We start from the raw sequence: 13,638 nt of genomic DNA on the forward strand, positions 1-13,638 counted from the left end.
TGTTGCACAAATTGCTAGTTTCGTGCCCCTGGAGGCTTTCTCCAAATACCTCAAGGAGGGAGTCACACACTCAGGCCGGGTCCATTATAAGTTTATTGATTGCGCAATCGGTTGACAAAGGGGTTAAGTAACCCAAAGCAGAGTTGACCCCCAGTCTTTGTCTGAGGGTCTTTTTATAGCTTACCTAAACAAAGAACTGTAGCGTGTCTTATAACTACTGGCAGTTTCACAATTTTACCGTTACGTCTAAGTTTCCACAGGATGTCAGGACCTTTTAAGTTAGGCTCAACTTATTATGGGATAGATGAAGGCACTTGCGTGTTGGGGAAGCTGTGGTAAGCTCAATGTCCTTTAGTAACCCCTTATCTTCGTGTAATTCTAGGTCATTGAACAGGTGCGACTGTGAAACTCTGTGTGAAGCTGCCTTTAGCCTATATGCAGAAGCTATTGGCAAGCCATGTTGAATACAGAAGCGTATTGCAAAAATAAAGCATCATGTCTAAATTTAAGCCTTATGTCTAAAATCTAATGTATTTGTACTACACTACTGATGGTACTGTATTTGTTTGAATCTAATACAAGGCTTTTCCTTCCACTTGACATGCAGTGGGGAGCCCATTTCTATCTTTGGATTAGAATTTGTGAGGGAGGAGGCCAGAAATTCCATAGTGTCTTTTTGGCCACTTTGCTGGGGACATGAAAAAATTAAAAGGAAAAGGTGGGTGAAGCGGGTGGATCTAGGAGAATCCATGGATGAATCCTCCTGTCTCACCTCTGGGGGGGGGCGCGGAAATGTTTCTGGTTCTTGTGAATTAACACACTTGATTCTCTCTCACATTTGACTTGCAGCAGCAATATTTGACACTAGCTAAACCTTTATTTGAATTAAGGATTTTTTTCCAACTAAAATTCAATCTTTCAGCTAAGAAAATGTAAAAGTGACTTGGCGATAAAGTAGCCAGAGAATTTAAATGCAGTAACTTTTTTTTCTCTTGATGGTAGGGAGGGGGGTGGGTTTCTCAACCACAGCTCCACCCAGGACACTGAAATGGGTGATTTACACCTACATCTGGAATACCTCAAAATGGCCACTGAAGAGCAGGAATTGCTGCCTGTTGGCCTCCAAGTCCTGGAGCTTCCTGAGGCTAGCGAAGGCTATGGCTTGCTCAGTGCTTGTCTGCCCTGGTTCTGTTCCAGCACTCCTGCCCCACCTGGAGGAGGATTGCTGGAGTGTAGAGGCAGGGAGTGCTTCAAAAAAAAAAAAAAAATCACTTCAGTGACTTTCCCCACCCTCCCAGGGTACTTTTTATGCCCCTTGGGCCATTTTTTTTTTTTTCTCCCAAGTGCCTTTTCTGCCATGAATGGAGCATATCATATAGCATCCCTTGCTATGGCCTGTGACTGTGCACTGGACAGGATAACAGGTCCATTTCTTCCTGAGGCTTTTTGGTACTTCCATAATGTACCAGATAAATTGCAACCGAGGGATTTATCATTTGTCTCTGAAAGTGGAGTCCTTGGAAAAGCTTGTCAAGTAGCTGCAGCTTTTCACAGTTTTCCTGATCCTGTTGCATCATGAGTGATTGCAACTATGCAGTCTCAATTTTGAAGTAATGACTTTTTTATTTGAAGTGTTTGTTACCCCTTGATAGCCAGCTGAGATTGGTATTCCCTAAAGAGTGAGTTGGTGTGCAGGTGGTGTGATCTTGAACTCAGTCAGGATAGTTAACTGTAGTGAGATCAAACTTTCCCTGTTCTTCACAAGGGAAGCTTTGGTCCACAATTGAGAGAAGTTTGTCAAAAAAAACCCCCAAAACACAACCAAGTATCCGAAGCTTGGAGAGAGAGAAACTAATAAGTACCACAGGCTTGTAGGTTAAGGTCAAATAGCTAGATTCAGGCCACTGCTCAGGCTTATGTAGTTAAGACATCCTGATTTTTTTTTTTGCAACCGCCTTACTCCTGGAGGAGGCTGTCAACCAGGTTGCAGGGAAAAGAGCCATCCTTTTGTATTGGCTCTTGTACTAGGCACAATCACTGTATCTACTTGGATAAACACCGCATTGAAAAAGCAGCCTTGACTGCTTCTAGTCTTTCCCTTTGCACTGCTTTCATAAGCTGCAGTCGCTGCCCAGCTTGCTGGGAGCTCTCGGCTCCAGTCTTCATTGGCTCTCAAGGAGCTCTTAAGACATTAAGACAAAAACAAAAAAACTTTTTCTAAGGCATAGTTACAGGGCCTTCTGCTTTGTGGGTTGTGGTCCAACTACTCCTGAGCAACAGCAAAAACTACTTGGTGGATTTCAAACAAGCACCTAAAGAACCTTGGATTCCCACTTTCCATGGTCTAGGCCTTTAATGTTTAGCTAGATGAAGAACTAGGTTACCTAAGTGAAGTTTCACTATATATTGTAGCTGGCTGCCCTACCTTCATAACTTTAAAAAAGCCATGTCACTTGGGCTTAACTTTCTCTTACTCCAAAGCATACCTCAGGCTTGCATACTGCGGGGGGTGAAGAACAGACCATCTAACTAAATGGCTGCAGTGGGGAGGAATAGATTAAAAAAAACAAAAAAACACCTTTCTGGACCTACCAAGTATAGTCATAATAATGCCAGCAAAACAACCTGCAGCTTCTGCTTATTGAAAGGAAACATTCACAAAGCAGAAATGTGCAAACAGTCCTGTCCATTTGACAGTTGGTTTTCCAAAGAGTGGTGAACTCTGCTGGCTAGCCTTCTCCCAGCCAGGGGAGGGGGGAAGAAGAGCTGCCATCAGGACAGAGATCAAGGGATGAAGTCATTCTAAATCTAGCCTTGATTTGGAAAAGTATTCTGTTTGTGTTGTCAAAAAGCAGTAAGAAAAAGGCATTTGTAACTCTCTAGTCCTGAAGCTATTGAAGTCTTAAAGCCAAGACAAGGGTTTGCATTTTTTTCTTCCACACTTTTAATGGGCAGCAGGGATTGAAAAATACTCAAATGCAAGACAAGGTGCTGAAGTGAGGTAGTTGGGGTCAGATCCTACGCCCCCCCCTGCTGTTTATCCTCCAGCCTGAGTTCAATTGGTCTAAATGCAGCTAGTGCAAAGGCAGAAGTAATCATATGTTTGGTACAGCTCAGCACCTGCTTAGTTTTTGTGGGTTCTCATAAACCATGGAAATACTGACAGAACATCTTCAAGAAACCACCGAAGGGCTACTCTGACACACGCTTGTCTATAAAAGTGTGTACTGTTGGCACTGTGTGCTCAGCTGCAGGGAATAATTGAGACTGCAGGAAGTAATTGAAAGTACAACTGATGCAGAAGTTGTATCAATAGCTGATGGATTTATTCTTCAAATTAATTACAAATTATTATTGCCTACTAGTCAGTGAAGGCACACTTCTGAATTCTACTGACCATTTTTAGAAGCAAAACATCTGTTGGTGGACAAAGCCTCAAAGAGAAGGCTTGCATGACACAGTGCAAACTGTTTTCAATTTCAGATTAGACTAGGTAATGGAGAAAGCCAGAAATCTTGCAATTTATGGACATTGAACAGTCATTTCCCCAACAAAGGAAAGGTGGGTGAAGCAGCTGGACCCAGGAGAATACGTGGATGAATCCTACCATTTCACTCTCAAAAAATTGTTCCTGGTTCTTGTGAATAATGTACTTGATTCTCTCACATCTGACTTGCAGTGGCAATATTTGACACTGGCTGAAACTTCATCTGAATTTTAGTTGAAAAGCCCTATCTCTTTCAGCTGCATGTCAGATGAGAAAATGCACAATTAATTAAATGCAGTAGGTTTCTTTGGAATTTAAGTTTCAGGTTTAAAACAATTGTCCCTCCTTCACTTCGCAGATGCTTCCCACTTTTAGATCCTGAATCTTCTAAGCAAATGTGCCTTGGGGAAATTGTATCTGAAGGATTCAGTTGCCTTGGGCCTTTTTGACCTTCCTGCTAACAATTACTTCCTGTGAGATGAGCTTAAGCAAGCTAAAGCTGGTGAAAACCTGTTTAGGCTCTACAATGGAGGAAGAGCAGCTTTCTAATTTTGAGGATCTTGTTCATCGAACATGAACTTGCTATCAATAATGACAGTGATCAACAGGTTTGCCTCTGCCAAAGCTCCAAAGATGTTAAATCCAATTGTTCTTTCCTATATTTTATATTTCTCATTGAGCTTCTTGTCTTTTCTAGCTCACATAACAAATTCATGCACTATCCAGGCTGCTTCTAACACTTGAGGAATGGATTCCTCCATCATTCCTTGTACCTTCATTTTTGAAAAGCCACTTAAATTGTTACTTTTCCCAACAATGATGGATAGATGCATGATGCAGGATTTCCTGTGAGTGCTGTATATTGGATTGAGAGCACATTATTTTGTATGGTCTAATGCTAAGTACAAAATGTGCTCAAGTGTCGAGGCATGAGTGAATTTTTTTTATTGATTGGGAGGGAGCGGCCAGGACAGACTCCACTGCATCTCTACCCAGGGCACTGAAATTGCTAGTTACGCCTTTGCCTGGACCACTTCAAAAGGGCCACTAGAAAGCAGGAATCCCTGTGTAGTTTTTGGCCTTCATGCAGTACCTGGAGCTGCCTGAGGACAGCTGAGAGTAGAGAGGGCACTCCTTGGCTGCCTGCCCTATTTCTGTTCCAACCCCCACCCCAACTAGAAGAGGATCACTGGAGTGTACATAGGGAGTGCTTCAGAATGACTTACTTTTATGCACTTTGCCGTTTTCAAGTGCTTCTTTGGTCATGAATGAAACACATCACACGGCATCCTTGGCTATGGCCTGTGACTGTAGGCTAAATAAGACAGCAGGTCCATTTCTTTCTGAGGATTTTTGGTACTTCTATAGTGTAGCAGATAAATTGCAAGCAAGGGCTTTATCATTTATCCATGAAAGGTGTGTGCCCTTGGTAGAATTTGTGAATAACTGCATCTAATTAAGTTTTCCTGATCCTGTTGAGTCATGTGGGTGCATGCAACTACGTAATCAGCATTTTGAGGCAAAGATTTTTCTATTTGAAGTGCTCATTACACCTTGATAGCTATCCTTTGGTATTTCCTAGGAAGTGAGCTGGTGTGCAGGTGGTTTGATCTTGAATTGGGTCAGAATAATTAACCAGAGTGAGATCAAACTTCCCCTGTTCTTCAGATGATCCACCACTAAGGCAAGTTTGTCAAAAAAGTAAAATATGCCGGACTTGGTGAGAGAAACTGGTAAGCACCACAGGAGGGGAAGTTAAAGTCAAACAGCCATCTAAGCTCAGGCTACTGTAGTTAAGGCATCCTGATTTTTTTTTTTGCAACCAATGGCTCACAAAGGGATAAAGTGGCTAGTACTGCGGAAGAAGAAAAACCCAGGCCTTAATTTCTGTTTAAGAAGTGCATTGTGGAATTTTCCATAATGCTGAGGAGGCCTATGAGGTCAATAGGTCAAACCACAGTTTTTCCTGCCCTTGCAGTTTCCTGTCTTTGCAGCTTTCTGGTTCAAACCTGTTTTCTGTTTGACTTGTTATATCTTGCATCATGTGACCTGAATTGAAACATATAAAAAGCTTGCTTTAACTGCCTGAGGGTGGGGGCTCAGTGTCCCCCTCCCCCACCTTGCAGCTGCTTGTATAATAAAGGGTCTCTGACAACTTCAAAACCAAACAACAAAGTGAAGCTTGTTTCTTCCACAGTACCCACCCCGAATAACTAGATGTCCATCTGCAACTGGGCCAAGATGGTACCATTGCCATGAATCCAAGGCCTTGCTTGAACTCAACCCTGTGGAGCTGTATCAAGACACCACAGGCAACTTGATGCCATGCCCTGTTCAGGAAGGCAGCTGCTTTCTGCAAAGGAAAAGCAGAAGGAAGCTACAAAGAAGAGGTGCATATATCCATGGAAGCTGGCTCCAATCTCATAATGGACAGAATCAGGAGCTGAGAGGGAGTAGCTCTTGGCATCGTGCTTATCACAACAGATAAGATAGAAGCCCTTGATTTAGGTTAAGAAGATTTCAAACCTTTTTTTTGTAGAACTGGGAAATGGGACAAACCAAACCAAGAGAACGCAAGCTCTGAAGAGTAGTGGATTTGTCAGGGAGCTCTGGAAAAACGGGTAGCTGCAGAGAGATTGTGAGGCGTTTTCGAACCAGCGCTCGTTCAAATAGTTATTGGAACGTCTCCGTTTCATTGGGCCACTTCAGTTGCTCGAGGAAAGTACTGAACTCTGTGCTGTGCTCCTCACCTCCCAATTCCAATATCAGGAATGTGCAGGGAGTGATACGGCTATTTGTCACTTTTTAAAACTCAAGTGAACTGATATATACCCAGGGTACCACCTGCCAACCATGAACCTTTAGCAGCAGTGTGGTAAGGGGCAGTGCCTTGCAAGGGCAGGTGAAGTTCTCAAGTGCATGGGCTGAGCAAGAGATCTGGTAATCCATCAATACAAGAGCACTGTGAGGCCACTAAGGTCTTGCATTCCAGCACAAGTTTGAGGAAGGTGAGAAACATACGGATTTGGGCATATTTGTCAGAGTGGGAAGTGAAAGTTTTATGGAGCACTTGTGTAGTAAAAATGTCTCATAATCTCACTACACAAAGGACTTCACAGCTGAGAACTGTAATCTCACTACACAAAAGGATTCACAGCTGAGAACAGTCTTCTCCTCTCTCCCCCACCACTGCGGGGCCAGAAGGGGAGGGGGGGGGTCCTGTTAGGGGGAGAGAACAGTCCGAACAATGCTTGGTTCACGATAAGGCTGATTCCTGTGGGAACACAGATTAGTTACTGCTTGCTTTGCACATAAACTTTGCAACCCTTGTTACTTGCCCGTTTTAGAACTACGGGTGTACTAAAAACTTTGCAGAAAACTGTAGCCAATCACAGATTGCCACAATGAAATCTTGTTCATGAGGGGTATAAAAATGTAACTTCGGGCGTGGCTAGGGGTCGACATGGCTTTGAGTATTGAACTCCCTTGTTGAACTTGTTTGCAAACAATAAACTGAGATGGATCCAACCTGAGTGTGACTCTCTCCTTGAGGTGTATTGGAAAAGCCTCCAGGGGCACGAAACTAGCCGTTTGTGCAACACTTGTAGTAGCATTGCAGACAATGTGAAAGTGATAAAATAGAAGGATGTGATAGGTATCCCTTAACTTCTTTCACCGCTAAGTTTTGTGCAGTTTTTGCATGCCCTGATATAGCCCTTTCCCCTAACACAGCTATTTTTTTCCTAATTGGTTTAGGGAAAAAAGAAGCCTACTTCTTGCATGCTATGTAGATACTTTTGTAGTTGTTCTTTTTGATGCTGAAATCTGGTCTGATATTCCTCTAATATTCCTGTCTGAGTGCAGGTTTTACACTCCTTGTTCCACAAGCAGAACCCATGTTCTATGCAAGTGTAGTGTGCAGGTTTGTTATTACCCTGAAATAGAATAGTTTTCTGATAGCATACTGTTAGGTTAACAATAATTTAGATTATTAAGAAGTATTAGCTTTACAGCTGAATACAAGGCATGACCTGTGGCCTAGCAATGCAGCTGACCACAAGGCAGATTGATAGCTAAGCCTTTGCTTGTGTCAAGTAATCATTTTAACTGTATTAAGCATTTTCTGAGTTAAAAGCAGCAAGTATCTCTGTGTCTGTGCGCTGAAAAATCAGCTACAGCAAGAAGTAAGATAAGACAGGGAAACCATTGTTCTGGGTGCACTGGTGGTGTCCTTGAGAAGTATATACTACTGTGTAAGGTTTTGCTAACATATTATAATGTTACTGTTACTTAACTTTTAGCTTTTAAAAAAGTGCTAGTTCAGCTTAATAGAAATATGCTGTTACAAAGATTTGAAAAGCACCGCCCAAGTATTGGTTTTTGTTAACCATGAAGTCTTGCCTTGTTGTAATAAGTATAAAAGATCACCTCGCCCTTGGGGGGGGGCCATTTTGCCTTTTGCTGGCTTTATGGTCTTTGCTCGAGCAAATAAACAGCTGTCTTTCTTTACCCGCGTTGTCTGTCAATCAAATTACAGCTAGACAACGAACCTTAGGGAGGTTTCTCCCACCACACAAGCTTGACTTAACTTCAATGCTAGAGTTCATTTCAGTTACATCCCTGCTTTTCAAAGGTATACAGAGTGGGCTCTTCATTGTAATTACTCTCTACAGATGAGTGTTAGACAGAAAAAGCAGCTCACAAATGGTTTTCATGCCTGCCTCTGCCATGTTGGAGGAGACAGGGCAGCTCTTTTATCTACAATAGTAGTTATAGGCAGCACTGACCAGCTAGTTAGGAGTCTTGTTACACACTGCTTGTTACTGCCTAGCAGGATGGAGAAAATGCAAGAGCATAGGTGAAAGAGCCTGAATTGAAACAAGATGTTCAGCCTTTCCACACCTGCAACCTCTTGCATTTGTGGCCTCCCAGCAAAGTGCAGTCCCAGATGATTGTGTCAAACTAGCAGGGGCTAGAGAAGGCCCAAGACTGAAAATAGGACTGGAAGGGACCTCTTGGGTCATCATGGAGATGATGAAAACATTAATTAGATAGGACATGTCCTTCTCTCTTGAACAGAGGTCATAAGCTCACTGTGAGGGCTGAGATGTGTTTTCCTGTTCCCTTCAGTTTGAGTCTCCCTTTTCCCCACTGTGCTGTCAGCAGCCTACCAAGACTCAGGAGGCCTATCCCTCCTGCAGCTCTCATACTGAGTGTAAGCAGTCCAACTTGCTCATCTGGAACACCCCTAGCCTTTGTATTTATTCCCCTTGCTCAGCAGCAGCACAGGCCAAACACCAGATGCATGTAATATCTTGCTATTGTGTTTCCAACCACCCTCTGGATACTCCACCCTTCTGCCTGCTCCTTTTGGCAGTGCACAAGGGCAAGCAAGCTTATATCTCTGGCCAGTTCAGAAGCTAAACACAGAAAAAGATTGGTCCAGTGCCATAAAAAGGAGCAGTTCATTGGGTGGATGGATGAAAACACCTTGGCTGAAACAGGAGTCTTCCTACCTTCCTCTGTACAAGACAGCTGTACAGCACATAGCACCCATGGGTGTGAGAGATCTCGCTCTTGCTGGCAATCCATGTGCCTTATTAGGGAAAGAAGAGCCTATGAGCTTTTGCGGGTTCTTGTGAACCCAAACCAAGTCACAACCCCTGTCCTCTTTATGTAGGACTGCAGTGAATAAGCGGGCCCTTCTCTTTCTGTCAGCATTCCCATGTGTTAGACTCAGACTGTACAAACAACACGGTTCTGTTTTGCATCTGGACATAACAGCTATTAGGCATTAGAAGGCACCAGAGAGTGACTTTTGTTGTCAACTAATAACTGAAATGTAACTTCAGAACTTAGTGCCCATGTGCTGAGTTTCCTCAAATGTTTATGAACTGCTGCAGGAGTTAATACCAGCAGCCGTAGTAACTGGGAAAGGAAAACCAGTGTAAAACCAAACTTGCATTGGTTACCAGGTATTCAGGGGAGAAGGTCAGTTCCATCATGCCTGTCTGACCTGGGGTAGTGGACAAAATGAGAAAAGACTAGCACGTGATCTGTGTGTTCAAGACAGCCGTTGAGAAAATCAAGTCCTAACAGAGAGCTGACTTTTCCCAGACCCAAAGGCAGCCACCTTTGGTGCAAGAGTCCCCTGGTCTCCCACACTCTACATGCGCAACAAGTTAGGTTCGGCAATTCTGCAAAGCGTTCCTGGAGCCGGACTGCAGTTTATGCTTCCTGAGGGCAGCGAGCTGAGAGTTGTTCAGGAGAGTGTAGAGCAGCAGCCACCTTGTCTTCGTTGTGTTCGACACTTTGGATTCTGGAGCAGAACAAGCAGAGAACACAACAAATGGGCTTTATAGCACCGAACTCTATTGGATTTTCCTTCCTAGATTACAGATAAGTGGTCCGATTCTGGCTGGTATGACTCAGTGTAGCTTCGCTGGAGGGAGCCGAGATGCTTGTCTGTACACATGCTAAGGGTGACCCTAACTGCTATGAGGGAGGGGATTTGGGCCAAATTCTTCTCTTCCCATTTACACTGGTGTAATGCCACTGACTCTAGCAGGCCACCTGATGTAAGAAGGAAGAGAATTCAGCCCAACCTCTTCCAGGCTGAGCGTGTGACTGTGTCATCAGATGGGAGGATAACTGGGTTTTATGAAAACGCCATTTTATGAAAACCCAAAGCCTTCACATGGTTATGCAGCACATGGGACAAAATGGTGGGCCAGGAATCAGTCTTCCTCTAATATCTGTCATGACAGGCTCCCCCTCTGCCTAGACTGGGCCAAGAGACCCGTTTCTTTGTTTAGGAGCCCCACATCTCCATGGGTATCTTCGTGAATACACACAGGCCAGGATCTATCCTGTCCCTCTACGTTTAGGCCGTTCCCACCCTCCGTACCTTTCTAGATCCTAGACCTTCACCTCTTCCACCACGCTCTATGTCAGCCTGGGTTGTGGCTTTCTGGCCAAGAGACCCTGTTCCGTTTCAACTGCTGTGCAGAATTTGGTGTGTTGTCAGAGATGCCACCGGCATGCTCCAGAACTGAACCCAGGCTCTGAATACAAGCGTGCTTATGTTTGTGCTCATGTGGAGGCCAAATGCAAAGCTGGTACTATTGCCTGTCTAGTCCACAAGGGGAATCTGAGGAACAAGGCTTTGGAATGGAAGCAGAGCTTTCCTGATAGCCTACCATGCATGTTAGCATGCTTTTCTATGCTCTTGCTATGGACTAGCATGCTACTGATAAGTCTTCTTCACCCCAGGCAGGGAGAAGAAGGGGGGACAACATTTAATCGTAGGACTTTCTTAATGCATTTCCATAACTGCTCCTTGCCTCTGGGCACCAAAAGAGTGAAACAAGGAACAAGGCAAAGCATCAGATCACTTCATAGCCTGCCATGCCTGGGAGCAACAGCACTGCCACTCATCCTTTTGACAACCCAGCATATGCAGACTGCTCCAGAACATTGTCAGCATCACTTGAAGAGCAGGATGACTCCCACTCTGCCTTGGAAACCAACAGCTCCACTTTCAAACTGCTTGTATGGAAAAGGCAAAGAGCACAGGAAGATTCAATAAATGGTTATGCAGCTTCTGTCCGTCCTCCAGCTATGCACCTACAGCTTCAAGATCACATGCAATTGCTGGAGCTAATAATAGCTAACAGTTCTGGTAGCACTGGCAGGCACCAATTAGCTGGACGGGTAAATGCTGCCATTTGAATATTGGTGCAGAATCATGCACACAAGATTTCAGACCATCTTCTAAAGGTAGTGGACAAAACTAATCTTGCAGACAGGCTGGAGAAGTAGCTTGGACATCAACTCAGTTGGGTCCATGTCCCCTTGAGCTGAAATGCCTGCTTACTGCATATGACTAAAAACAGCATTTGTACTGACTGCAGTGAGATTAATGTGACAGGGTCTATCAATGCTCAGGCCTTGTAACCAATCCCCACTATGGACAGCAAACAAGACAGGATTCATAGCAGAAATCAAGGGTTCCCAAAGAGCAGTTGTTTCAGGAATTAAAATAACTCAATTGGCCTACATGTTACTAACAGCCTGTGAATACTTCAATCTAAGTATTTACCTGATGCATTTTTGAAGTAACTGTATTTGGTTGATCTGCGTAATTTCTTCTCAGTGTTCCTGGTCAGGAGAATGTGACAGAAGCTAAGGAGGGTGGGGTTGGTATGGTGGTGGTCCATAAATATCATGCCAATCCATGTCTTGAACCCTGCAGCAAAACAAGTGACAAATCCCCTTGGAGACATGTGCAACCTAACAACATAACCTCCTACCCTCCATGCTGCAATACCACACTTCTTGTGCCCTTACCATGGCCATTCATGACAGCAAGGTTTGGGTGCAAGGAATACAAGTTTAGACTCTGAGTCTACGCAAGTGATCTGCTTGTTTAACCCCACCCTTTCCAAGGCAAGGTAGGAAAGGGGTACAAGAGGACAGAGGTAAGGGGTACTAGACATGTTGGCTACCTATACATGTTCTTGGTTGTAGGGAGGGGGGTGTTTTAATTAAAGCAGTTCTCAGGCAGCCGCTCTAATTAAAATGTCACAGCGTCACATGTATTAAGCCTGTGCACATTTAAAAATGGCTGCAGGACACTTTATCTAGACCTCATTTGATGAGGTTTAGATAAAGCATCCCACAACCATTTTAAAATCCATGGAGGCTTAACACACGTGATGCTGTAGCAATACTGGAGCACTCTAATTAGACCACAAAGCAGACTCGATTAATCAAGTCTGCTCCAATATGTGCTTATTAGAATGCAAAGGAGTGTGTGTACAGGCAGCCACTGGTACCAGGTGCCTTTGGCAGGTTGGATGACCATGCAAGCCACACTGAGTGTAGGGACTTTTGGAAGACTTAAGATTCCTTTACTCAGAAATGGAACATGTTTGAGGACAGACACCATATGTGTGTCAGGCAAAAGCTGTAGGGCTCGGTCAGTGTAAGGATGCAGCTGAGAAACAGATGGCTTCCCATGTGACTCAGGAGCTTTTCGCCAGGGCAAACAGAACTGGGAACACCAGCAGGGAGACTGACTAATTGCTACAGTATTTGTGGACAAACAGGTCTCCCTTCATGTGCATTTGTAACCAGCACTTGGCGGGCCTTTGGGGATCATGAATAAATTAGGAGCAATAGTGAGCTGTTCTCACGTGATTCATAAGCAAGGAGCAGGGCTAGATCCTGTTATGTAGGTGATCATCGTGTTGTCCAGTTCTGCTACAAACTTACAAATCCAATCCAAATATTGATTTGAAAAGTAAACTCCCGGGTAGGGCCTTTATTCTTGGAAGCTTCCACTTCTTGAAAATGTCAGTGGGCCAAAAACAGCCATGCTGTATGTATATAACAATAAATAACCACAACTGACTGCACAGGGGCAGTGCACTTAACATGAATGCTGCAAGACTTATGCTTTTGAGATGGTCCTCCTCTTAAAGAAGATAAGGGAAAAATCCTAGGGGAGAAGTGGAAAGGCAGCATTGAACAGAGGCTCTGAGTGAGAAACAAATACTGTTTCTGTGGTGCTCATCATTGAGATATCTACTGCACAGCATGCCACTCTAGCATTCGTGAGCAGCTCTTAGCAGCTGCTATAGTAACACACACTAGGAAAGATGGAGGCCATTTTCATCCCTCTGGTCCCTGGAAGAGTTTAGGAGTACGCTACATCCATGAGCTAGGCCCTGATTTTTAAAGGTGTTTAGACACCCAGATCCTGTCTCTTTCAGATACTAGAAGCTTGTGCTTTTAGCTTGGAAGATACTGGATCCAAACAGCTGCTGTTAACACAAGCAGAATTAGTTACATCCTCTGTGGTTAAATCAGAGGTTTCCTTTGAAGAGCGCTCATGCTGCCTGTGCAAACCTCAGCCCAGTCAGACCCTGCAATGCTCTGTGCCTTGGACACTCACCTATGTCAGCAGCTTCATACCCTTTCTGCATGATTGTCCTGTCTATCCGTGCAATCAGCCAGGTGCCCAGGATGAAACTACAAAGGAGGCGGAACAAACAAGCCCCCAGGCCCAGGAGCACATTGTAGAAGAACAGAAAGTAATTGAAGTTGTGGAAAGCTTTCCTGAAAAAAAAGGGAAAAAGCCCCTATCA

General features: G+C 44.1%; 1 protein-coding gene across 2 annotated transcripts in view; it reads right to left on the bottom strand.

The window, feature by feature from the left end:
* Positions 1–9,509: 9,509 nt before the first annotated feature.
* Positions 9,510–13,638, bottom strand: part of LOC106723225 (stimulated by retinoic acid gene 6 protein-like) — a 28,326-nt gene continuing 24,197 nt past the window's right edge. For both annotated transcript variants that reach the window (XM_014527215.2, XM_025194995.1), the window contains exons 16-18: positions 13,446–13,609; positions 11,589–11,735; positions 9,510–9,806 (exon numbers count right to left, since the gene is read on the bottom strand). In XM_014527215.2, the coding sequence (XP_014382701.1) occupies positions 9,670–9,806; positions 11,589–11,735; positions 13,446–13,609 (448 nt within the window). In that variant the 3' untranslated portion in view covers positions 9,510–9,669. The remainder of the gene's footprint in view (positions 9,807–11,588; positions 11,736–13,445; positions 13,610–13,638) is intronic.

The sequence above is a fragment of the Alligator sinensis genome, unplaced genomic scaffold (assembly GCF_000455745.1).
Source record: "Alligator sinensis unplaced genomic scaffold, ASM45574v1 scaffold376_1, whole genome shotgun sequence".
In the NCBI taxonomy this organism is placed as follows: domain Eukaryota; kingdom Metazoa; phylum Chordata; order Crocodylia; family Alligatoridae; genus Alligator; species Alligator sinensis.